This window comes from Heterodontus francisci, chromosome 19 (assembly GCF_036365525.1).
Source record: "Heterodontus francisci isolate sHetFra1 chromosome 19, sHetFra1.hap1, whole genome shotgun sequence".
NCBI lineage: Eukaryota > Metazoa > Chordata > Chondrichthyes > Heterodontiformes > Heterodontidae > Heterodontus > Heterodontus francisci.
In genome coordinates, this window is record NC_090389.1 from 37,998,003 (window position 1) to 38,025,101 (window position 27,099).

The 27,099-nt window shown below is 40.7% G+C and overlaps 1 protein-coding gene across 1 annotated transcript in view; it reads left to right on the forward strand.

The window, feature by feature from the left end:
* Positions 1–21,908, forward strand: part of rybpb (RING1 and YY1 binding protein b) — a 101,317-nt gene extending 79,409 nt beyond the window's left edge. The window contains exons 3-5 of the mRNA XM_068051508.1: positions 7,799–7,966; positions 9,689–9,784; positions 17,904–21,908. Coding sequence (XP_067907609.1) covers positions 7,799–7,966; positions 9,689–9,784; positions 17,904–18,156 — 517 coding nt within the window. The 3' untranslated portion in view covers positions 18,157–21,908. The remainder of the gene's footprint in view (positions 1–7,798; positions 7,967–9,688; positions 9,785–17,903) is intronic.
* The last annotated feature ends 5,191 nt before the right edge of the window (positions 21,909–27,099 follow it).

Sequence of the window (27,099 nt, forward strand, 5' to 3'; positions counted from 1 at the left end):
ATACTCCATGCCCTGACCGATGAAGGCAAGCATGCCGTATGCCTTCTTGACTACCTTATCCACCTGCGTTGCCACTTTCAGTGACCTGTGGACCTGTACGCCCAGATCTCTGTGCCTGTCAATACTCCTAAGGGTTCTGCCATTTACTGTATATCTCCCACCTGCATTAGACCTTCCAAAATGCATTACCTCACATTTGTAAGCAGCATGCAGACTGGTTTCAATCTCACTTTGAAGAGCTGGAACCTGTCATAGCTGCTAAGCGCACTGCACTGTTGAACTACAAGAAAGTCCCCAGCGAGTTAACATTCAAAGCACTTAAAGTAGCCAGAAGTGTTGCACAAAGAACAGCCAGGTGCTGTGCAAATGACTACTGGCAACACCTATGCAGTCGTATTCAGCTGACCTCCGACACTGGAAACATCAGGAATGTATGATGGCATCAGGAGAGCTTCTGGGCCAACCATCAAGATGATCGTGCCCCCCCCCCCCCCCCCCCCCGCCCCCCTCAAGTCTAAATCAGGGGACACAATCACTGACCAACGCAAGCAAATGGACCGCTGGGTGGAACACTACCTGGAACTGTGCTCCAGGGAAAATGTTGTCACTAATTCCGCCCTCAATGCAGCCCAGTATCTGCCAGTCATGGATGAGCTGGACGAACAGCCAACAAAATCGGAACTCAGTGATGCCATTGATTCTCTAGCCAGTGGAAAAGCCCTTGGAAAGGACGGCATTACCCCTGATATAATCAAGTGCCAAACCTGCTGTACTCTCAGCACTTCATGAACTGCTTTGCCTGTGCTGGGATGAGGGAGCAGTACCACAGGACATGCGCGATGCCAATATCATCACCCTCTATAAGAACAAGGGTGACCGCGGTGACTGCAACAACTACCATGGAATCTCCCTGCTCAGCATAGTGGGGAATGTCTTCGCTTGAGTCGTTGTAAACAGACTCCAGAAGCTGGCTGAGCATGTCTACCCTGAGGCACAGTGCGGCTTTCGAGCAGACAGATCCACCATTGACATGCTGTTCTCACTTCACCAGCTACAAGAGAAATGCCGCGAACAACAGATGCCCCTCTTCGTTGCTTTTATAGATCACACCAAAGCCATTGACCTCGTCAGCAGACGTGGTCTCTTCAGACTACTAGCAAAGATCGGATGTCCATCAAAGCTACTAAGTATTATCACCTCGTTCCATGACCATAAGAAAGGCACAGTTCAGCATAGCGGTGCCTCATCAGACCCCTTTCCTATCCTGAGTGGTGTGAAACAGGGCTGTGTTCTTGTACCTACGCTGTTTGGGATCATCATCTCACTGCTGCTGTCACATGCATTCAAGTCTTCAGAAGAAGGAATTTTCCTCCACACAAAATCAGATGGCAGGTTGTTCAACCTTGTCCGTCTTAGAGCGAAGACCAAAGTACGGAAAGTTCTCACCAGGGAACTCCTCTTTGCTGACGATGCTGCATTAAGATCCCACACATGAAGAGTGTCTGCAGAGACTCATCGACAGGATTGCAGCTGTCTGCAACGAATTTGGCCTAACCATCAGCCTCAAGAAAACTAACATCATGGGACAGGACGTCAGAAATGCTCCATCCATCAATATCGGCGACCACGCTCTGGAAGTGGTTCTAGGGTTCACCTACCTAGGCTCAACTATCACTAGTAACCTGTCTCTCAATGCAGAAATCAGCAAGCGCATGGGAAAGGTGTCTGCTGCTATGTCTAGACTGGCCAAGAGGATGTGGGAAAATGGCGCACTGACACGGAACACAAAAGTCAGAGTGTTTCAAGCCTGTGTCCTCAGTAACTTGCTTTACGGCAGCGAGGCCTGGACAATGTATGTCAGCCAAGAGCAAAGTCTCAACTCATTTCATCTTCGCTGCCTCTGGGGAATCCTTGGTATCAGGCGGCAGGACCGTATCTCCAACGCAGAAGTCCTCGAGGCAACCAGCATATGCACCCTACTGAGCCAGCGGGGCTTGAGCTGGCTTGGCCATGTGAGCTGCATGGAAGATGGCAGGATCCCCAAGGACGCATTGTACAGCGAGCTCGTCATTGGTATTGGACCCACCAACCGTCCACGTATCCGCTTTAAAGACGTCTGCAAACGCGACATGAAGTCCTGTGACATTGACCACAAGTCATGGGAGTCAGTTGCCAGTGATCACCAGAGCTGGCGGACAGCCATACAGGTGGGGCTAAAGAGTGGCTGGTCGAAGAGACTTAGCAGTTGGCAGGAAAAAAGACAGAAGCGCAAGGAGGGAGCCAACTGTGTAACAACCCCGACAACCAATTTTATCTGCAGCGTCTGTGGAAGAGTCTGTCACTCTAGAATTGGCCTTTATAGCCACTCCAGGCGCTGCTCCACAAACCACTGACCACCTCTAGGCGCTTACCCATTGCCTCTTGAGACAAGAAGGCCAAAGAAGAATTTTAAAAATGTAGGACTTAAGTTTTGACATTTGTGTAGTGATTTAGAAAATCTCCATTAGCTTGAGTAACATTTGAATGTAAGTTGCTAATGGAAGTTTTTTCAGAAGAACCTTGAGCAGTAAACTACTATTGAATAAATTTTATTGGAAACTACATAAAACCATTGCTCAATTTAGAGATGGTGTAAATGACTAAATTTTCTGTGAAACCAGTGGATTTAAAAAAAAATTTCTTTCGGTTAGAGCCTATATTACAAAATCAATTTTAAGCATTTGGATTAAGTGGAATGGAATTGGCCAGAGTGGTGAACAAAGTGGACACTGATTATGCAGGCTTAGCACACGTCATCGCTTGGTCCAGTGCACTTTTGATTTGGTAACATGAATGCCTTTCTCAACCCACATCAGGCGGTGTTTAATCTTTGCATCATTTTCTTTTGCTCCCCATGTCCTATTGATATTTAGCACAGCTGCAGGGATATAGAACACCCTATATAATTAGATTAAGGGAAGTGAATGACAGAACTAATTTTATTCTGTGCTTCACAGATTATCTTCCGAAGAGGACATTGGCAATGCCGTTAAAGCTGCGAGTCAGATGCTTTTGAAAGTTGCCAATCAATAGAACACAAATACTAGTTGATGGGTTTAAAATAGTTTGTAGCTTGCTGTGAATATTCAAGCTTGTGTACTGAGTTTTTGGTTGCACTTATTGATTTTATAATTCTAAAATTGTTGACTTATCTTTCTCCTCCCTCTTCTGCGGTGGGAATAATGCTGAAGTGCAGTGCTGTATTATCTTACCTAAATGGTTATTCTTTAGGTGCAAAGCTGGATAATAGCACCAGTTTGCTGATCTGTAAAGTACTTGGAAGTTTTTTTCAATCGAAAAATTTGGGTCAAGAACCAAAATTGGGAAGTGTAGGAGAGAAGATTAGATGTTGGTTATATAATGGCATATTTTGTTAATCGGCGTGCAATCGTGATGACTACGTGATGCCAAGCTTGAGGTTCAAAGTCACTAGGAGGAAGTGAAAACTGAGAAAGGTGTGACAAAATGAAGTACTCTTTTTATGATGGATGATTTAATTGATTTCTTGGTCATGTTATACTCAGGGTTAACAGTAAATGCTGGGAGTTGAATCATCAATCTTCAGGTAAATGTACATTATGGTAGGGTCAGCAGAAAGCATTAATGTGTCTTGTTACTGTGGGACAGAGGTGGCTAAATATGCTAATGCCTGAAGAGTCTTGCCTGTACTCTGCCCAAAGCAGTGTTTCAGATAGTTGATTTGACAAGGGATTATTTTTAGCAGTCACAGATTGAATAAAATGTTTGGAACAGGTCAGTGGGTCAAGCCATTGCATTTAATTCAAAATGTCCTGTGATTGGCATCCTGAGGATCTTTTTTCAAAGTATTGCATTTGACAGCTGTAACGATTTTCAACATGTCAGGCAGAACCATGGTTCTTTATAATCGTTTTGATGGGTAGTTTGTAGCCAGAAACTATTTTGTAGGTTTATATTACAGCAGCACGTGGTATATCCAATAAGTCAGAATACAATAATAAAAGTTCCCTCCTAGAATCATCGAATGGATGCAGCACAGAAGGAGGCCATTCAGCCCATCATTCCTGTGTTGGTTGTTTAGTTGAGTTGTCCAGTTAGTCACACTCCTCTGGACTTTGCCCATAGTCGTATAATTTTTTTCCTTTAAGTATTTATCCAGTTCTTTTTTGAATGCCACTACTGATTTGCTTCCACCACCCTTTCCTTTAGGCAGTGCATTCCAGATCAGATCACGGTATTTAAAATTTCCTCATGTCACTTCTGGTTCTTTTGGCAATCACCTTAGACCTGTGTCCTCTGGTTACCAACCCTTCTGCCACTGGAAACAGTCTTTCCTTATTTACTCTGTCAAAACCTTTCATGATTTTGAATGTATCTAATCCCTTTAACCTTCTCTGCTCAAAGTAAAAACCATCCCAGCTTCTCTGGTCTTTCCACATAATTGAAGTCTCACATCCCTGGTACCATTCTAGTAAATCTCCTCTATACCTTCTCTAAGGCCTTTACATTCTTCCCAAGTATAGTGCCCAGAATTGGACACAATTCAGGTGGGCTCTAACTAGTGATTTACAAAGGTTAATTATAACTTCCTTATTTTTGTACTCGTACCTTTATTTATAAAGCCAAGAATGCCATACCTTGTCAATTTTTCCTGCTACGTTGAAAGATTTATACATCCTCATGTCTCTCTGTTCCTGCACCATGTTTAACATTGTACCATTTAGTTCATATTGCTTCTCATTCTTCTTACCAAAATATAATACTTCATACTTCTCTGCATTAAATTTCAACAGCCATGTGTCTGCCCATTTTGCCAGTGTGTCAGTGTCCTCCTGAAGTCTGTTACCATCCTTCTCATTGTTTACATTTCTGATTTTGTTTCCATATCCAATTAAATTATGCCATATATAGTCAAGTCCAAGTCATTAATATTTATCAAACCCCAAAATACGAAACGGTAGTTGAGAAGATTTCAGTGCTCGATGGAGCTTGGAATTAATATTGTTAAATGAGGACTAGAAACCCAACAGTTACTTGAGTTTAATTTTGAGATTATGTAAAATAGTTTTTACTTCAAATTTTGTTAAGGTGCAAATACACCCTCAGTTTTCAAATCTAAGGAAAAAAACGTATTCTGGAAAACATGAAACCTTAATCTTCACAAAATGAGTATGAAGTGACCAATGGCTGACTTGGTAAGGATGGGTGATCAGATTCTTTCAGGGTTTCTGTTTTAAAAGCCTTAAAATTTGTGTAATCACAAAGCCAAGAATTGATCCTGATGATTTAGGCCACTGCTTTTAACCCCCTCCCCGCTCCATGACCATTGATGTACGCTCCTTTTCTGGCTCTCTTGCACCTACTTGTTTTAGTGACTGGAGGGCTGTTTCCACTGGCATTCAGCAGAGCTCACTATTGGGTCCCCTGTTTTTTGTGGTGTATATTAACAATTTGGACGTAAATGTAGGGGGGCATGATCAAGAAATTTGCAGACGACACAAAGATTGGCCGTGTGGTAGATAGCGAGGAGGAAAGCTGTAGGCGCAGGAAGATATTGATGGTCTGGTCAGATAAACAGAAAAGTGGCAAATGGAATTCAACTTGGAGAAGTGTGAGGTGATGTGTTTGGTAGTGGCATCACGCTGGATGTGGTGGAGGATGATCCTTTGGATGTGGATGTTCCCATCAGCATTCCAAAGGGATCATTCCCTCTGTGACACTTGGGTTCACTCCTCCATTACCCCCACCACCTCATCCCCTTCCCACGGCACCTTCCCCTGCAATCGCAGGAGGTGTGATATTTACCCATTTACCTCCTCTCTCCTCACTATCCAAGGCCCCAAACACTCCTTTCAAGTGAAGCAGCAATTTACTTGTACTTCTTTCAATTTAGTTTACTGTATTCGCTGCTCACAATGTGGTCTCCTCTACATTGGGGGAGGCCAAACACAGATTGGGTGACCACTTTGCGGAACACCTCTGCACAGTCCGAAAGCATGACCCCGAGCTTCCGGTTGCTGGCCATTTCAACACACCCCCCCTGCTCTCATGCCCATATCTCTGTCCTGGGATTGCTGCAGTGTTCAGTGAACATCAACGCAAGCTCGAGGAACAGCATCTCATTTACCGATTAGACATGCTACAGTCTGCCGTACTGAATATTGCATTCAATAATTTCAGAGCATGACGGGCACCCCTTTTTATTTTTAGCTATTTTTTCTTTTTTTATTTGTTTTATTTTAGTTTATTTAGTTTGTTTCTACTGTGCCCACCTACTTTTTTTTCATGTTTGTGCTTGGGGCTAGGGCTGTTCACCTTTTCTGTCAATTAACACCCTCTCTGTACTAACGCTTTGTCTTTCACCATACTATTAACATACCGTTTGCCTTTGCTCCCTGAGCTTCTGGTCAGTTATTCTCTGTGACCTTGTCCTATCAACACTTCTTTTGTTATCTCTTGCCCCACCCCCACTTTACTTGCTTCAAACCTTTTACATTTCTAATATTTGCCAGTTCTGATGAAAGGTCACTGACCTGAAACGTTAACTTTGCTTCTCTCTCCACAGATGCTACCAGATCTGCTGAGTGTTTCCAGCATTTCTTGTTTTTATTTTAAAAGCGAGGTGTTTATTTGACCCCTGAAAATTGAATTTGGTTTTGAGTAAACTAAAATGGTTTAAACCCAGGAGTTTGTGGTGACACGTTTCTTGTACTTAGGACTTTTTAAGACGTGCTGATTGTATACACTTGCTGTGTACCATCCGTTATCACCACCAGTGCTAAACAAGTGAACAACTTTAATTTTCTACAATGTTGTATAATTCATTATCTGCTTGCCAGTCTATAATGTTGTGTGCTTCAAGTGTAAATGGATGCTTTCTTAAGCTTTCACATGTCCACCCCTCTCCTTTATTAAATACCAGCGACCATGCTTTTTGTGATGTGTTCACATAATTTGAAATCTCATCCATCTCACTTGCAGGGGTTTGGTTCGGGAGGAGGCCTGGTATGCAAGTGGTGATTAAGCTCACGTGATCAAAATGGTTACACAAAAATACACATTTAAGAGATTGTTTTGTAAATGAAGGCAAATCCTAATTTATGTGACACTCAACTTCCTTACACAGGATTACTTGTGTCACCTTCAGACACAATTGCACCAAAGCTTTCCTGGCTGGCCTTCCATCTGCCACCTTCTGTAAACTTAGTTCATCTAAAACTCTTGCCCATATCCTGATCTTGCCTGCCATACCTGACATCCATCACCTCTTCCCAGTCATCTTCAAACTTAAAATTCTCTCCACGCTCTAGAATTTCCTCCCTAAACCCTTCCACCTCTTTCTTCCTGTAAGACCACCCTTAAAACCTATCTCTGTGCCCAAGTTATTAGTCACTGCTCCTAAGCATCGCTTTTTCCTTACAGCTCTGTGAAGCACCTTGGGCATAATTGTACTCTATGGATATGGAGTAATATTTCGCAAAATTTCTGTTGAGTGTTTTTGTAGCACAGTTGTTAAATATTAATTTAGACTCTCAGCATATCTTGGCAAATGTTTTTTTTCTACCGGCATACTTTTGCTGACTGGTAACTGGATGATTATCTGAAAATTAGGAGCAGAATCTGTATTTGGGCTTTTAGATGTATGTGCTCCAATTTACAAAATGTCTTCAACCGTAGTTTAGTTACTTCCTGTTTTACACCAAGTTGCTGCATTATATGTACTTGTATTTGTTGGCATGTACATATACACAGTAAAGATAATGCACATTTTTAATTGCAGCAAACCAAGAATAAACTCTCAGCTGGTTGCACAACAAGTAGCACAGCAGTATGCAACGCCTCCACCTCCAAAAAAAGAGAAGAAGGAAAAAGTTGAAAAAGATAAGCCTGACAAAGAAAAAGAAGTAAGCTCGAATGCAAGCAAAAAGAATAGCAACAAAAAGATAAAGTAAGTGGAATTTTTCAACCATTTGTGTAGGTTCTGAAACTTTTCAGCATTGAACTTCCTTGTAATTAAATAGGTGAACCTGAACGTTTTATTCACCATTTTGATTTGGAGATTTTTTTTGATAATATCAATGGGTTATAATATCCGTATGGTATTAAATATGCCCCCTATAATTACAGTGTCAATTTAGAAGAATTCTATCATAAGTGGGGTGGTGCAGCTTTCTCCAGTACCACTGGAACGTGCTTTAATGCATAAGAAAAGAAATAGAAGCAGAAGTAGGCCATACAGTACCTCGAGCCTGCTCTGCCATTCAATAAGATCATGGTGAAACGTTTTGCATCAACATTTTTTACATCAACACTTTTTTTCCTTTCTACCCCATTATCTCTTGATTTCCTTCGAGTCCAAAAATCTATCTCACTCTTGAATATATCCAGAGACCTCTGAGGTAGATAATTCTAAACATTCACCACCCTAAGTGACAAGATGGCTCCTGATCTCAGACCTAACAGATCACGCCTTTATTCTAAGACTGTTCCCTAGTTCTAGACTCTCTTGCCAGGAGGAACAGCCTCTCAGCACCTACCCAGTCAGGCTCTCAAAGAATTTTATACATTTCAATGAGATCACTTCTCATTTCTCTGAACTCCGGAGAGTATAGGCCCATTCTACGCAACCTCTCCTCATAGACAGTCCTCTCATCCCAGGAATCAATCCGATGAATCTTTTTCGCACCACCCCCACTTGCTGCCCACCCCACCCTAGGCATACCCTTCCTTAGGTAAGGAGACGAAAACTGTACACCATTCTCCAGGTGCAGTCTCACCATAGCCCTATATAATTGCAGCAAGACTTCCTTGCTAGTATACTGCAACCCCCCTTGAATTAAAAGCTAACGCACCATTTGCCTTCCTAATTGTTTGCTGCACCTGCATGTTAACTTTCTGGTTTGTGTACAAGGGCACCAAATCACTTTGATTGCCGACTTTTATTGTCTGTCAATTTTTTGTAAAAAAAAATAAATGTGCTTTTCCATTCTTCCTACCGTAGAGGATATTTTCATGCTTCCCCACATTGTACTCCATCTGCCACCACCTTGCCCACTCAGTTAACACATCTTGTATCCTTTTTTCAGCCTCTGTGTCCTCACAGCTGCAGCTGATGACATTTGTGTTAGGGCTATCATTTTATTCTAACTTGTGCCATGCTCAGCTCACAGTATGTCTCCAGATGGCCAATGATGTGATAGGTATGTTATAGGCACCCTATGGCCTAAATGGTGGTTAACTCTGTGGTAGCTTGGACAAGTTTGATATTGTTGATTCTGCTTAACTATGAACAGGGCAAATTCAACAAAGGAATCACACATATTGGAATTCCATTGAAAGCAACGTTGTATCTCAATAAGGTATAAAAAGGGCTTTAGAATATCAAACTTCAAAGAATTTTGATCACCTTCAATTTTCGGTATGAATTCTGAATTGTATTAATTGATTTGGCTTCTTATCTGGTCGGGGAAAATGTTTACTATTTAAGGATTCCAATCATAGAATAATTAAAATCGCATTTTAGACAGATTTGCCATTCCTCTTCAGTAAGTCAGAAAATGTTTCCAGATTTTTGTTAATCTGACAAAAATAACATTTCTGTGATGGAGTAGTAGAGGTATACTATATATGATGGAATTCAACAAAGACAGTAGTGTGGCTTTATTTTCAGGCCGAAGATGGAACTTGAGAAAGGACCTCCTAGTGAAATCAACAGTATACAGTCTGGGAAAGCTGCAACAAAAACTGACAGCTTACATACTTCAAGGTAACTTGTTCTAATTGCCTGCTAATATATGGTTGCAGCATTTCATAAATTTTGTTTTTTGACTGAAGTTGTACGTTGTTGTTAAACAACATAAAATAGCTGCATATTTAGTGTGGCTTAGGTTTGTATTATTTAATATGTTGATGAATAGTATATCTCTTGACTACTTTGGGAAGCAAAAGCCCACAAAGCCAATCTTGCTCATGTAAGTATACTTCTTTGGCTAATTATGTACTGGTTTTGATACAAGAATTGACAATGCTAACAGCACAGAACATCCAACATTTCTGATAGAAAAGGAAAGTTGTGGGGGAAGTAAGTATTTTTTTCCCAAATATTTCCCCAGTGTCTTTATTGAAGAAAGTAACAAATATTTTCATGGCTTTTTTTTGCCATTTTGGATCATCTTCCCTCCAGGGACACTCCACTGATGTCACTGACAAGAAGAAGTCACAATTTTCCTGGTGCAGCTCTATTTGAATAGAGCTTGTAATTTTTGTCTGGTCTGGGAGCTGTTGCAAAGCTACCAGAACCCAAAAAAGCACATGACCTACAAAGTACGCAGCAACCAGCTTGTAGCATGTGTTGACAGAGCCAGGTGACTTATTAAAGGAAATAATCTGGATAACTTGTTTTGTATAGACATGGAGATGTACTTCAGGGGAAAAATATTTTTCCCTCTTGCCCTGCTCCTTTCCAGAATTAACATTCCCTTTTTTTTGATTCATTCATGGGATGTAGGCGTCACTGACCAGGCCAGCATTTATTGCCCATCCCTAATTGCCCTTGAGAAGGTGGTGGTGAGCTGCCTTCTTGAACCGCTGCAGTCCATTTGGAGTAGGTATACCCACAGTGCTGTTAGGAAGGGAGTTCCAGGATTTTGACCCAGCGACAGTGAAGGAACGGCGATATAGTTCCAAGTCAGGATGGTGTGTGACTTGGAGGGGAACTTGCAGGTGGTGGTGTTCCCATGTATTTGCTGCCCTAGTCCTTCTAGTTGGTAAAGGTTGCGGGTTTGGAAGGTGCTGTCTAAGGAGCCTTGGTGCATTGCTGCAGTGCATCTTGTAGATGGTACACACTGCTGCCACTGTGTGTTGCTGGTGGAGGGAGTGAATGTTTGTAGATGGGGTACCAATCAAGCAGACTGCTTTGTCCTGGATGGTGTCGAGCTTCTTGAGTGTTGGAGCTGCACCCATCCAGGCAAGTGGAGAGTATTCCATCACACTCCTGACTTGTGCCTTGCAGATTGTGGACAGGCTTTGGAGAGTCAGGAGGTGAGTTACTCGCCTCAGGATTCCTAGCCTCTGACCTACTGTTGTAGCCATGGTATTTATATGGCTACTCCAGTTCAGTTTCTGGTCAATGGTAGCCCCTAGGATGTCGATAGTGGGGGATTCAGTGATGATAATGCCGTTGAATGTCGAGGGGAGATGGTTAGATTCTCTCTTATTGGAGATGGTCATTGCCTGGCACTTGTGTGGTGCGAATGTTACTTGCCACTTATCAGCCCAAGCCTGGATATTGTCAAGGTCTTGCTGCATTTCTACACGGACTGCTTCAGTATCTGAGGAGTCACGAATGGTGCTGAACATTGTGCAATCATCAGCGAACATCCCCATTTCTGACCTTATGATTGAAGGAAGATCATTGATGAAGCAGCTGAAGATGGTTGGGCCTAGGACACTACCCTGAGGAACTCCTGCAGTGATGTCCTGGAGCTCAGATGATTGACCTCCAACAACCACAACCATCTTCCTTTGCGCTAGGTATGACTCCAGCCAGCGGAGGGTTTTCCCCCTGATTCCCATTGACCTCAGTTTTGCTAGGGCTCCTTGATGCCATACTCAGTCAAATGCTGCCTTGATGTCTAGGGCAGCCGCTCTGACCTCAGCTCATGAGTTCAGCTCTTTTGTCCATGTTTGAACCAAGGCTGTAATGAGGTCCGGAGCAGAGTGGCCCTGGCGGAACCCAAACTCAGCATCATTTATTATTTTTTTATTTTATTTAGAGATACAGCACTGAAACAGGCCCTTTGGCCCACCGAGTCTGTGCCAACCGTCAACCACCCATTTATACTAATCCTACACTAATCCCATATTCCTACCACATCCCCACCTGTCCTTATACTCCCCTACCACCTACCTGTACTAGGGGCAATTTTTAATGGCCAATTTACTTATCAACCTGCAAGTCTTTGGCTGTGGGAAGAAACCGGAGCACCCGGGGAAAACCCACATGATCTCGGAGAACTTGCAAACTCCGCACAGGCAGTACCCAGAATTGAACCCGGGTCGCTGGAGCTGTGAGGCTGCGGTGCTAACCACTGCCCCACTGTGCCGCCCTGAGCAGGTTATTGCTCAGCAAGTGCTGCTTGATGGCACTGTTGATACCTGCATCACTTTAATGATGATTGAGAGTCGGCTGATGGGGCGGTAATTGGCCGGGTTGGACTTGTCCTGCTTTTTGTGTACAGGACATACCTGGGCAATTTTCCACATTGCCGCGTAGATGCCAGTGTTGTAGCTGTACTGGAACAGCTTGGCAAGGGGCGCGGCAAGTTCTGGAGCACAGGTCTTCAGTACTATTGCCGGAATATTGTCAAGGCCCATAGCTTTTGCAGTATCCAGTGCCTTCGGTCGTTTCTTGATATCACACGGAGTAAATCGAATTGGCTGAAGTCTGGCATCTGTGATGCTGGGGACTTCAGAAAGAGGCAGAGATGAATCATCAACACGGCATTTCTGGCTGAAGATTATTGCAAATGCTTCAGCCTTATCTTTTGCACTGAGGGCACTCCTTTTAAGCAGAGTGTCATGTGATTTGGGAGAAGGAGAACAACAAATAATTTATGAAGTTTTTAATGTCTCATTTGATCGATTTAGGTTGGACCTATAAAATTGATCATAGTGCCTTGTGTGGTAGATGATTATTCTAAAGTGTGTCCTCCTAAGTTGAGCCTATTGTGCGTTCTCCACTACAAATCTGAATATTGAAATATGTGATCTGAATTGTAATTTTATGCAGTTTGACAGCTTGGCTTATTTTCCAGCATTGATACCATTCATAATGTTGCATTTGCTTCCCAGTTGATAGTAAAGGCTATAAAGCTCAAAAACAAGTACAGCTTAAAAGTACTTTTTAATTCCTGGTTTCCAGCATTGTTCATGCTGAGTAAAAGTTGGATGGAACCTATCGATCATTCAGAGTGTGACGAGGGCCAAGAATAAAGCAAAAAAAAGTTGAACAGTGTTTAAAGTCTGCAATCGTATCACAGCCATTGATGTGCACCTATAGTTTTTCTGAGTGAGGTTACTATTAGTGTTGTACAACAGGCAGGTCTGTGTAGTGAATAGATGGGTACATTCAAGTGATATGTCACCAAGCCATTCAGGCTAGGGAAATCCTAGTTTTCAGTCCTGTTCTGCATTGGCTTCCATCCATTGGAAAGCATCTAAATCAACTGGTTTTCCTGACTTTTGTCAATGGGCGTAATTTTAACTTTGGTGACATTGAATTAGCTGCCTACTAAATAGCATGTTCTTGGAAAGAGTCATAGAGTTGTCATTATGGCACAGAAGGAGGCTATTTGGCCCATTGTGTCCATGCTGGCTCTCTGTAGAGAAATCCATTTCATTTTCCCTGCACTATCCCTGTAGTCCTGTAAATTTATTTTCCTCAAGTTCCCATCCAATTTCCTTTCAAAATCATTCATCATCTCTGCTTCCACCACTCTTGTAGGCAGAGTGTTCCAGGTCATTACCATGTGCTGTGTAAAAAAAAAAATGTCCCTCACATACCCCCTGCATTTCTTACCCAAGACCTTTAAATCAGTGTCCATTAGTCTTTGTACTAGAAACAGCTTTTCTTTACTACCTTATCTAAGCTGGTCATAATCTTGTACATTTCTATTAAATCTCCCCACAATCTCCTTTGCTCCAAGGAGAACAACCTTGGCTTCTCCAACCTAACCTTGTAGCTAAAATCCCTTATCCCTGGAACCATTCTTGTAAATCTTCTCTGCACCCTGAAGGACCTCGCATTCTTCCTGAAGTTTGGTGACCAGAACTGGATGCAGTACTTTAGTTGTGGTCCAACCAGAACTTTATAAAGGTTCAGCATAACTTCCCTGCTTTTGTGCTCAATCCCTCTGTTTATGAAGCCCAAGATCCCATATGCTTTGTTAACTACTTTCTCAAATTGACCTTTTTTAATTTTGTGTGTGTATCTTGGAAGGTTGGGGAAGGCCCATGGATGAAGAGTAATGTGATTAATTGCTTAAATATATAAATCATGAAAGACATCATGGTGGCTTAATGCCTTGGAGAAGGCTCTTGCTTGCACTCATACCTGGTTATAAAGTAGATGTCGAAATAGATCACAATGCTGCCCTCTATTAGTGGATATATTAACTTATTTTAATGGTAATTCAGTTGGTTGCACACTTGAGTCCTGTAGGTTCGAGTCAAACAGCAGCATCTCTGCTCTTTAACGTCCTTTCCTACAATCTAGGGCCACAAACATTCCTTCCAGATGAAATGGTGGTTTACATTTACTTCCAACTTAGTATATTGTATTCATTGTTCATGTTGTGATCTTCTCTACATTGAGGCAAGTTGGGTAATCACTTCGCTGAATACCTCCGCTCAGTATGCAAGCTTAACCTTCAACTTCCAGTTGCTTCTCGCTTTAATTCTGTTTCCACTGTGAGTTCACTCCCCTTGGCCTCCGACATCATTGCAGTGAAGCTCAACGCACGCTTGAGGAACCGCGTCTTATGTAGTACCTTGTGTTTTAATTAGGTACTTTACGGCCTTCTGACCTCAACATTAAGTTTTTTTTTATTTATTTAGAGATGCAGCACTGAAACAGGCCCTTCGGCCCACCGAATCTGTGCTGAGCAACAACCACCCATTTATACTAATCCTACATTAACCCCATATTCTCTACCACATCCCCACCATTCTCCTACCACCTACCTACACTAGGGGCAATTTACAATGGCCAATTTACCTATCAACCTGCAAGTCTTTGGCTGTGGGAGGAAACCGGAGCACCCAGCGGAAATCCATGCAGTCACAGGGAGAACTTGCAAACTCCACACAGGCAGTACCCAGAACTGAACCTGGGTCACTGGAGTTGTGAGGCTGCGGTGCTAACCACTGCGCCACTGTGCCACAGTTCAACAACTGTCAGTCATAACCAGGGTCCTGGTTACTGCCAAAACTGCTCACTATTTCAGGATCATTCTTGGAATGCAATATAACTACTGAATTTCCTTTTCCACAGCAAGTTTTTTTCTTAAACCCCTCCTGCCTCACCTCCAGCAAATGCAAGGAGCTAGTGAACAACTTTGTCACTAAGATTGAGACCATCTGTTCAGCTGCCTCTGCTGCTTCCCTCCCTTCCCCTAGCCCACTGGGCCAAACTTCCTCTCAGGGTCCCCCTGCTCTAGTCCTGACCTCTCATCTCTCTCCAGTTTCTTCCCCATGTCCACCTCATGTCCTCTCTGAGCTCATCTTGTCCATGCGACCCACCTCCTGTTCCCTTGACTATATTTCACACCAAATTGCTGAGCATCGAACTTCCCTTCTTGGCCCCCATATTAGCTGACATTGTTAACGGTTCTCTCTCCTCGCGTACTGACCTCCTCCATTTCAAACCTGCTATCACCACCCCTCTCAAAGAAAACCCTTGATCCCTCTGTATTTGCAAACTACAGCCTTATATCCAACCTTCCTTCCTCGCAAGTCCTTGAACATGCTGGCACCTCCTAAATCCATGACCATCTTTCTTGGATCTCCATGTTTGAATTCCTCCAATCAGAATTCTGTCCCTGCTACAGTACTGAAATGGCCCTTATCAAAGTCACAGATGACTTCCTATGTGATTGTGACCATGGAAAGCTATTCCCTCTCAACCTGCCTGCAGCCATGAATATGGTTGACCACACCATCCTCATCCAAACCCCTCTGCTCTGTCGTCCAGCTGGGTGGCTCTGCACGCACCTGGTTCCGTTCTTACCTTTCCAGTCATAACCAGGTAATCTACAATGACTTCTCTTCCCACTCCTGCACCATTACCTCTGGAGACCCCCAAGAATCTGCTCGATGGGGGCTGGGTTCCCCCCATTTCTCAACTACATACTCATTGGAAAATATGATCGAGTCCCACGTGTACGCTGACGACACCCATCTCTACTACTCCACCCCTTCACTGTCTAATTTGTCATATTGCTTGTCAGACATCTAACACTAGATGAGCAGAAATTTCCTCCAACTGAATATAGGGAAGGCCAAAGTCATTATCTTTGATCCCCACCACAAACTCTGTTCCCTAGTCACTGGCTCCATCCCTCTCCTTGGCAACTATATGAGGCTGAACCAGACTGTTGTATTTGACCCTGAGATGAGCTTCTATTTACTTAACCATTCCATCGCCAAGACTGCCGACTTCCACCTATGTAGCATCACCCAATTCTGCTCTTGCCTTAACTCATCTGCTGAAACCCTCATCCATGCCTTTGTTACCTCTAGACTTGACTATTCCAACGCTGTCCTGGTCTACATTGAGGCATTGCCAGACTGGGTGCCAATTTTAAAAATCTCATCCATGTTTTTAAGTACCTCCATGGCCTCACCCTTCCCTATCTAATAGCCACCACCAGTCCTACAACCCTCCAAGATGTCTACTCTCTCCCAGTTCTGGCCATTTGTGCATCCCTGATTTTAATTGCTCCACCATTAATCGACACACTTTCAATGCCTAGGCTCTAAGCTCACTAATTCCCTCCTTAAGCCTCTCCGCCACGTTACTCCCCTCTCCAAGACGCTCCTTAAAGCCTACCTCATTGATCAAGTTTTTGGACATTTGTCCTAAAAGTTCCTTATATGGCTTGGTGTCTTTTTTTATCGCTTCTATGAAGCACTTTGGGCCATTTTGTTATGTTAAAGGTGCTATATAAATTAAAGTTATTGGTCATGCTTCTCCTATAACCATTTACACCTTCTGTGGACCCATCTATTACTTTATTTTACTTATTCCATTAACACCCCCCCCCCTTTTGTCATTTAACCTGTCCTTCCCTCCATCCCGTCACAGACCTTTCCCTTTTTCCCTGTTCTTGCACTTGCTTAACTGTTAAAGCTATGACTACCAGTTCTGTGGTGTCTGGTGAAATGTTAACTGTTTCTTTTGCCACAGATGCTGCCTGACCTGCATTTTTGCTTTTATTGCAGATTTCTGGCATCTGCAATATTTTGCTTTTGCTCTGTCTGCCTTTTCAGGTGAAAAGTGAAAGATCCCATGGCATTTTTTTATTGAAGACAACTATCAAGTGACTCACTTTTGTGTCCAACATTCATACCTCAATCAACAGTGCCAAAAATAGGTTAACTGGTCATTAGCTCAGTATTGTTTGTGGAATTAACCTATGCATAAGTTGACTGCCACACTTGCCTATAAAACGAGAAGTGATTACCCTTAAAAGTAGTTCTTCGTGTGAAGCACTTTGGGATGTCCTGAGGGCATGAAAGGCACTTTATAAATCAAGTTCATTCTTATCTGTGCCTTTTAGATACTATCTATCTTCATTGTAGCTGGAATGCTATCTTTTCTGTGCATTCACACAAATAAAATAATACTTCAGTATTAAAGCTGCACTAAATCAATTTCTCAGTTTAATGAGGAATTCACCCTACTGAGTTTTCTGCTGTTCCAGCAATAATGAACTTTCAGCCAAGCATGGTGTCTTACAACTTGAGAGTTGTGTAATGGAGAGTTTTCTGCAGTGAGGTTCCATTTTCGCCCCTATTCTCAAATGCTCAGTGTTCATTTCTTGCAGATTTTGCACAAAAATTATGATTTAATGAAAATAGGCTGACATTATTACCTTAAAAGAATGGAATCATGACAGGTGATTTTTGCTGAGTAGATTGTTAAATGCCTTTTGCAAGCTTTGAGATGGAATTGTCAGCATCTCGTAAGCCATAGGCTTCACTAAATGTTTAATGTCACTATGCAAGAAATTGCTTTTTGTCAAATTACTGATGTATCATGTGCAACTAAATTGTTTTTTGAAATGATCGTCATGCTGTACTTACTCAAGTTGTTTCTGTTGCAGGCCCAAGCTGAAAAATGTAGACAGAAGTACTGCACAGCAGCTTGCAGTAACAGTGGGTAATGTTACGGTAATTATAACAGACTTTAAAGAAAAAATACGTTCTTCTTCCACATCATCATCAACAGTCACATCCAGCGCTGGATCTGAGCAACAGAACCAAAGTAGCTCTGGATCAGAGAGCACAGACAAGGGTTCATCGCGTTCCTCTACGCCAAAAGGTGAAATGTCAGCAGTAAATGATGAATCATTCTGAGCTTTTCCAGGCTCCACACCTGCACATGCAATGTGAAAAGTATGAATGAATACTTTTGACATTTTTTATGTATTCCCTTGGTTTTATATTTTCCTAACAATCATTTATAATGGATGTGCTCCTAAATCTACTTTTTTATAAATCTGCTGTGCACAATTTCCATGTACATTATGTATTTTGTTACATTTGACTTTTATTTATTACATTTGCAAATTCCACCCTTTTCAACAATACTTTTTTGTAAGTTTTGTTGCCAGCAACTATGCTGATTATTAGCAATTTTAGAGATGTTAAATGTCTTTAACTGGTTTAAACAGAATAAAAGGTTGTTAGAAACCAACACACAAAACACTGGTGCTTAATACACTGTGAAGTAAATGCACATTCAACAGATAAAATTAGGACCGTGCATTCCAGCAGAGATGATCAAGTTCTGCAAACTATTGTAATGAAAGCTGTCTTGTCCTCAAGACTGTTAACTCTTCAGAAGCAGAAAAAGCTGTGGAGAAGTACACTTGAGGCAACTGAACAATAGCTGGATTAGTTCAGTGTCTATTAAGCAATAGATGTGGGTTCCTTCTTACACTTACCTGAAAGCTGTGTCATTGTGTGCTGTAAACGTAATTACTCTTGATATTGTTGTTCCCAGCCACCCAACCAATCAAAAGATGCAGTGCCTCTTAACTGGCAGCATGATTTGACTTGTTTCTTATTGAAGTACAAACTAAAGCAGCTTACCGTTGGGAAAGAAAAACATTTAACAGTCCAAGCTCGGTGGCAATCAAATGAAGAACCCCTCAGCTCATGTGCATACTGCATTCTGTTATTGGTACTTGATTTTTTTTTACCAAATCAGTAGATATCAGCAGTGCATATATATGTGTAAAAGCAGCATTGATTTTTATGAAAAATGCATTTAGTTTCTGAAAGCATTGTTTTGAAATCGTATTTTCATCTTCAAATAAACTGCTTTCATTAATCTTCTTTGGCCTCCTTGTCTCGAGAGACAATGGGTAAGCACCTGGAGGCGGTCAGTGGTTTGTGAAGCAGCGCCTGGAGTGGCTATAAAGGCCAATTCTAGAGTGAATCGTTAATACCCCTACAATAAAAACATGTAATTGGTCATTGCAACTTAAAGTTCGACAAGTTTTAGTATCCGCCTTCAGTTTTTGCACTTGCCAGCAATGTTTGTATTTTATTTAACTACTCCTTCTACATTTGTACAGTTAAGGACAAATCTGTCTTAAATCAAAATAAAGGGAGAAAAAATAGGGGCTTGATTCAGAAAATTATGCTGAATCTCTTGTCATTCCATAAATAAAAATAACGTGCTTTTCTTGCCAATCTAACAGGAAATCTCTAACCATGTACGTAAGCAAAATTGTAGCATAGTGTTCCTCTTGATTTTGCAGGGTTCATGGCCATGTTGGGTGTAGAAAGTCACTAAATAGTGGAGAACTTAGATGGAAAATAACTCAGACTGCTATTCACAGTCTTCGCGTGTGTTTTTTTTGTACTCTCCGCCTTTGTCATTTTTTATACTTGGCTTTGATGGTGCTCCACTTTTCAAGTCCATTTAAAAAAAAATCTTGTACCATATTTGGGTTTGCAACACCCTGTTTCTTCTCTGCTGTCTTCCCTGCCCCCCCAGCTGTAAAATGCACATGCTTCTCTGTAATAAATCTGCAGCTTTAGTAATGGGAGTAGTAGTCCCTTCTTAGTGATATGCTGAAACGCTTGCTGAGAAAGAACAACCACCTCCTGGTTATAAAATAAACTAAGTCTTGTATGAAGGTGCAAGGTGTGTGACCAGTTTCATTGAGAAATACCCAAGAGCATGCTTCTACAGAGGCCTTGTACAAGTAATACCTATCATCAATACATAGCATTGGAGAGGTTACCTACTAAGTATTGTGGAATATTGCTTCCACAACAATTTTAAAGTTAATGGGACAAAATAAGTTGGCACTACCAATTGAGTTTCATGGAAGGAGCTTATTCTAAATTCCAATTAACAAATATGAACCACTTATTTAATACTATGATGGTATTTGTTTTTTGGACTTGGAATAACTAGTAAATCGTAGAGTACCTTACATAATGTATTGAATTTTAAATCTTCATGTTTTGATGTATTAAAATTGCATTTAATCGTAAGTTTTTGTCTGATATTGTCACTAACAGGAAGAGGTTCCCATTGTTCTTTAATATATTAACTTTGAAGTGGTGGGGTGGGGGGCGGTGGAGGATGAGGAGGAATATGTGCATTACAAAATGCAAGCCCATTTAATAATTAGTCAATTATTCCCTTATATAAACTTGCATAAGTCCGTACTGTGATTAATCTTTGTATAAAATGATGCACTTAGATTTTGCAAACTTTGATATTTTTCTTGTAAATTGTATCTTTGGAATTTAATACTTCTCTGTGCAGTGTTAACACTTATTGCTTATTCAATCTCAGTTTAGAATGTTTAACATGCTTCACTTAATATTGTGATCTAAGAAGGTGGTTAATTTGTACTTAAGTAAGGATGAAATTTAAAATATGGCCTTCACATAGGCATATGAACACTAGCTGTACAGATAATTTAACATCAGATTGGAATGTAAATGTTAATAAATACCACACTGATGCTGGGACAGGCATAAACTGAATGCAATTTTCATGTAATGTAATGAACCCGCAGTCTATTGGAGGACTATTTTCATTTGATTAGGTGCTGTCCTTTAGCATAATAGCCAGCTTCCTATGTACTGCTTAGCCTAGTTTTTTTAACTTAGGACCTGACAGCTTTTCTGCCGTGCCTCCTGAACTGAGACTACACAGCCAATTCGGCATGTTGTTGATGACTTAGAAACGAGTCACTATTTTAATGTTATATTCTGTAGACTGAATTGGTGCACAGACTTTTTTTTAACAGTCGTTAAAGCAACAGTAATTCTGCAAGTTGAAATTGGTAAAGCGTTTAAACATAATGAGCCACTTTCAAAGTTAATACAACTTGTATAAAACATTTCTAACTATTTCTGGAAACTCATATTATTGGAAAGAGTGGCACTTCATCTGCCTTACCAAAAATATTTCAGTCTACTTTTATAAACTATTGTAACTTAAATTATTGAAAAAATGTAATGTTTGCTGGAAATATTAAAATGCTTGTAAGTAACTTGAAAGGGTTCAAGAGCCAACATTTAGAGAATGACAACGAACTGAACAGTTTTTTAATGCGCAAGCAGTTCTGTTCTTGTGTATGACTTGTAACCTTTATTTACTGTGTAAAGATGGTTACATTGTTATTTCTTAGCTTTGTTCCTTGGAGACCCATATAGAATGCTTGTTTAAAGTGGCATTACATAATCTTGTGAATTTTGTTATTGTATTATACAAGGTATATTTTCATTTGCCCAGAAAGATGTCCTGTATAATGCTTTGGAAGTTTTTTGCTCTGTAAATTCAATAGGGCTGACAGCGTGCTAGATTTGTTTTTTTTAATCTTCATGCTGGTGTGTTCATGGTGGTTTTGTGAGCTGGTAAAATTATTTCCAGGTCTTAAATGTTTTGGGGACTTTATAATCTACACTGCTTTTTGTCTAGCAAATAAAAGATGTTAATATATTCCTGTTACTGGCATGTGCACGAATATGTTATTAGAAGCCACTTTATTATTTCCTTCTTAACTGCTTCAAATAGAAATGTCTATTTATGAATTCTGCTTGTAGTTTTTCACAAATAAAATAGTTAAAATTTATTTAATTGTAGTGTTTTTGTTTAAATAGTCCAAACTATTAAGATATAAAACATTGCAATATAATTAAACCCAACCAGTAGCTTTGAAATAAGGTCAGTTTAGTTGTCCATATTCTTTCATTTCTTCGTGTGAACTGTTGTATACTCATTTCTAGTTCTGCAGGCTGTCAGAAAAAACATAGTACTGTTGGCACAAAATGTTTACGGAGTTGCCACCTCTTCTACACTTACACTTACATACACATTGGTGCAGTTGCCCATTTTCTCATTTCTTGATCTGGAATATAATTAAAATCCAATCTTGTTCTGTGCCTACTTCAGATACTTTAATCAAGTGCTGGTCTGTGCTTTTGGAAATGTAACTTAAGTTGAACTTGCTGTAACTGGAAAGTTTCTTGCATACCTGTCTCTGTCAAACAAGAATCCCCACATCTGAAGAAATTGAGTGAAGTGCTGTGATCACCACCACAGAAGGAAAATTACTTGCAGTCATTTTGTGTAAAAAAGAGGTATGATGGATTGACATTTCTTATTGTCAAATCTGTTTCTCGTGACAACATAATACATATTCTAAATCTATTTGTGTTTATGATATTGAACATTTTGCAGGACAAACTAATTAGTTACAATGTTTCTGTAATGTTGCTTCTTTGGTTTTCTGTAAAATAGATCGGTAATGAGTCTTCAGGACAATCCAATGATCTCAATTGGTTAAGCTGTTAAGTTTGCAAATCCTAAAAGGTTATATTTCGATTAATTTTATTCTGAATTTTTTAGAAAATAAAACAATTTATTTGGTCAAGTTCTAATTTTATGTTTGAGAGATGAAATTATCACATGTTAAAGGCCTGCTACTCGACCTGGACCCAACGGCATGTGTTGGGCTGCTCTTCCAGGTCCGGGTTGGGCTGGGTCCAGTTGGACACATGCAGCAAGAATTGCAGTAAGTGTTAAAAGTTAAAAACTTAACTGAGCTGCGAGTCCGGGACGTCAAAGAAGGAAACTCTTAAGTCTGCACAGTGAGCATGTGAGCGTCTCTATGACATCATCACGCTCATGCTGCAGCTTCCTGAAGATTGGGAGTCAGAAGTTAAGTAAAGAGAACATTGTGGTGGTCATGGGGGAAATGGAGGGACTCTAGCCGGGTCGGGCTCAGGTCCGATGCGTTTCCGTCAGGTTCGGGTCGAGTTTTTTTTTTGTGACTTGAGCAGGTCTTTATCGCACATTAGAAGTTTTTTCTGTCACCTGCGATGGAGTATTCAAGTACTTAATTTTTTTTCTCTAAGTTACATACTTGGGAATTCAAACATTAATTCAAATTTACTGTACAAGTACTCAATCAACAGTCTTTATAATAGTGTTATAATTGCACTTATATTGCACCTTTCCCAACAATGAATAAAAGCATCAAGGGATAAGTGACATTCTTTGTGCGACCTTAAGTTAATTGAACAATGAATTATTTTTCCAAGTGCAGTGACTGTTTCCTATGCAGCAATCTAAACATCAGTCCACATTTTATTGCCATTTGTCCTTCAGAATTCACATTTAGTATTTTACTGGAAAAAATACACCAATAATTTTATTCAGTTTTTCAGTATCTAGTAAGCATTGTGAATTCATGTGTAAGTTTTAAATCTGAAGCATGCTGGATTTTTATTGCTTTTTACATATAAATGGAGGTTAGTTTACCCAGTTCATATAAAATAAAACAAAGTAGTGAAAAGGTTGATGGTTTTCACTGTTCAATTAACTTAAGAATGCACAAAGAATGTCACATCTCTTTTAAAGCTTGTAGGGATTTCATAGAGGATTAAATATAGTCTTTCATGTAACACTATCAATAAAATGTGAACAGGATTAAGCTCCTGAAGTGTTTGTGGATGTTTTCCAGATTACTATGTGGTTTGTCTCTTATGTGCTAAACCTGAGAAACTTTGAGCACTAATCAACAGGATGTATTAACCTGTAGCCTGACAGTTAATTGAAAAGTAAGGAGGAAATCCATTATTGGAAAGCTGACATTGTATTCACTCAGTAAGTTTCACATTTTACTTTGAGACTGTTTGTTTATAGAACTCGAGAAACCAAACTTGGTAAGTAAAATTTATTTACCTTTTTATAAAATATAAAATCAAGTATAAGTTGGACAAATATAAATCTGATTGGATACACACCCATATTCAGTGTCCGAAATTGATATATTTGTACTGAAAGACAGATTTTTCCTTGTGGCATAACTTTTTGTGTTCAGTGAACAGATTAAGCTGCAGGGTACTGAAGCTTGTCAAAGCCAGCTGCTCAGTACATAGCCTGCCAGATGATGTGCTTAAATGTAGATTTTTATTGCTAAGTATGTTTGGCTTGTACCACAGAGGCATATGCTTTACTTGTGTCACTTTTAAAGAAGTGTTGCTGTGCCCGCCAGCATGCACATTTGGGACTAAACTGGGCACAGATCATTTAGCCTGTCAAGTGCAAGAGACACTTTTTACTTTAGGGATGAAATGCAGGTTGGCAAAGATCACTATGCACATAACTTTGCGACCCTCCCATCTCTGTTCCATTGGAATAGTTGACTTTATAATCGTGATTTATAAAGATTAATAAACTGTTAGGTTGATGGACTTTCTGCTTGTGCAAGCAACATAGGCAGCTGGATATTGTGAAGCAGCACAATTGTTTCACTGGTCCAGTTTTCTCAGACAGCAGGTGTTGGTAATGGTTCTGCAGTAACCATTTATACCTCCAAAGAAACATCTTTTGTTTCTTTATTGTACCATGCCCTTTTGCCTTGCACCATCATCACTTTTGTCTTTTAATCAGTCCCGCCTTCCATCCTATCACAGACTTTCCTATTTGTTGTTTCCTGCTCCCCTTTTCTCCCTAGCTCTGCACTTAACTGTTAAATCTCTAACTTCCAGTTCTGATGAAAATTCATCACCTGAAATGTTAACTCTTGTTTCTCTCTCTCCACATGTTGTCTGGCCTGAGTGTTTCCAGCCTTTTCTATTTTTGTTTGATTACTAGCATCCGTGGTATTTTGCTTTTGTTTTAGAAAATTAAATCATTTGTTTGAATGTGGTATGCTGAGAATTAGTATGTGGAATATGAGATTTATTTCACACTCCTGAGATAATTTGTCCAAAATGATATAACAAGAGCTTCTCAACTTTACAGATTATTGTATTCATTTATGTTGCATTGCATATGCATCTGTGCCTTCCATAATTTTTTATTAGGCAATGAGCCTTGTCATCACATGAACATGAGTGTTTTTGTCATGCTCTTTTTATATTGAATTTCATGTGTTGAGCAACAGTGGAATAGAGGTTGGCAAGGATAGAAACTCCCTTGTTATATAGTTGACATGATGGCACTTGAACTTGGGCATCAGGTTATATTTGAATCTGAGTAATAAAGCCGAGACCTTGGGGACCGCAGTCAGCAGGAGGCTGGAGAGTCGAAAATCGAGTGACTTGGGAGTTGTGGGTATACATTCAGGGAACTTGAGGGCTCTGAATTCGGTGGGATGAGGGGGTTTCTCAAAAGTGGGGGAATATCAACAGGAGAATGGGGATTAGGATCGAAATGGGGCTGGGGGAAGATGGGGAATTGGGGAATGGGAAAGAGAGGGGCTAGTAGTCAGGGAATTGGGACTTAAGTGAGTTGGGCATTTGGGTGGTGTTGGGAACCAGCATTTTCCAGAGCTGAGAGCTGCAGTAGCAAGGTGGTGAGTCGGAGCTGCACTGAGAGGAGTAGCAAGTTAAGGGGTAAGTGAAACCCGGACACCTTACTGTGGGTAAATAGTATGATTATTTCCACTGGTGGATGAATGGGGAACTAGGGAATGGCAAACAAGGATGGTCACTGGAAAAAACAATGGGGGAGGGAGGAGGAGAGTTCTTGAACAGAGGGTTATTGCACTATGGGATACTTCACATGTGATTGAGGTATAGATTAAAACTTAATTTCAAAGGGAATGAGATTATTTGAAAAAGAGGAATATAAAAAAAACATCGTTGGGGTTTACAGGAGAGAGCAGCGAAAGTGAACGGCCTCCTCCCTGTGCTGTTGTTCATTCTATGAAAACTATCCTTTCAAGGAGTGGTTTAGAAATGTTGATACTGAGCTGAGTTAAGGACAAAAGTGCCTTTTGAAAAATGCCCGAACACTGAGCCCGGCTGCCCTATATGCGATTTCTCGATTTGGTTCAGGTCATTCTGTGCCACTGGTTTTGACTTGTGTAGTTCAGATCTGACCTGAGGTTTCAGGTTCAGAATTGTCAGCTTCACATGGGACCAGAGTTCCAAGAAGAAAGGGAGAGAATTGGGCCTGTTAAAAGTGGCATCGACTGGGGAGAGTGACGACAACTTGTATGAAAATTGCGGGGGGATTCTGGCTATGGTTTGAGGGTGAATATCAGCAGGTAATTAGATTACTGCTAGTTACTGGTATTATACCTAGTCTACATGAAATGGTAGTAATATCAATAGCTTATTGTATTACTGTTGGCAATGAGGGGAACTGAGTGTTTTCATTTTACTATTGGTTATAGTCCAATTTCAATGAGTTGCAATAAATGAGAAACGTTAAAACCGAATGTCATTTTAAAAGATATACATAAAGCAAAATAAACATAGGAACATAGAAGCAGGAGTAGTCCATTCAGCCCATCGAGCCTGCTCTGCCATTCAAATAGATTATGGCTGATTATCTACCTCAACGCTACTTTCCCACTATTCATATCCCTTGATATCATTAGTATCCAGATATCTATTGATTTCTGTCTTGAACATGCTCAATGATTGAGCTTCCATTGCCCTCTGAGATAGAGAATTCCAAAGATTCACCACACTTTGAGTGAAGAAATTCCTCTTTTCAGTCTTAAATGGCCTACCCCTTATCCCCTGGTTCTAGACTCACCAGCCAGGGGAAACATCCTATCTATATCCAACCTGTCACACCCTGTAAGAATTTTGTGAGGTGACTGCTCATTCTTTGAAACTCTAAAGAATACAGGCCCAGTTTCCTCAATCTCTCCTCATAAGACAATACTGCCATCCCAGGGATTAGTCTGGTGAACCTCCTTTGCGCTCCCTCTATAATAAGTATATCCTTCCTTAGATGAGTCCAAAACTGCACACAATACTCCAGGTGCGGTCTCGCCAAGGCTCTATACAATTGCAGCA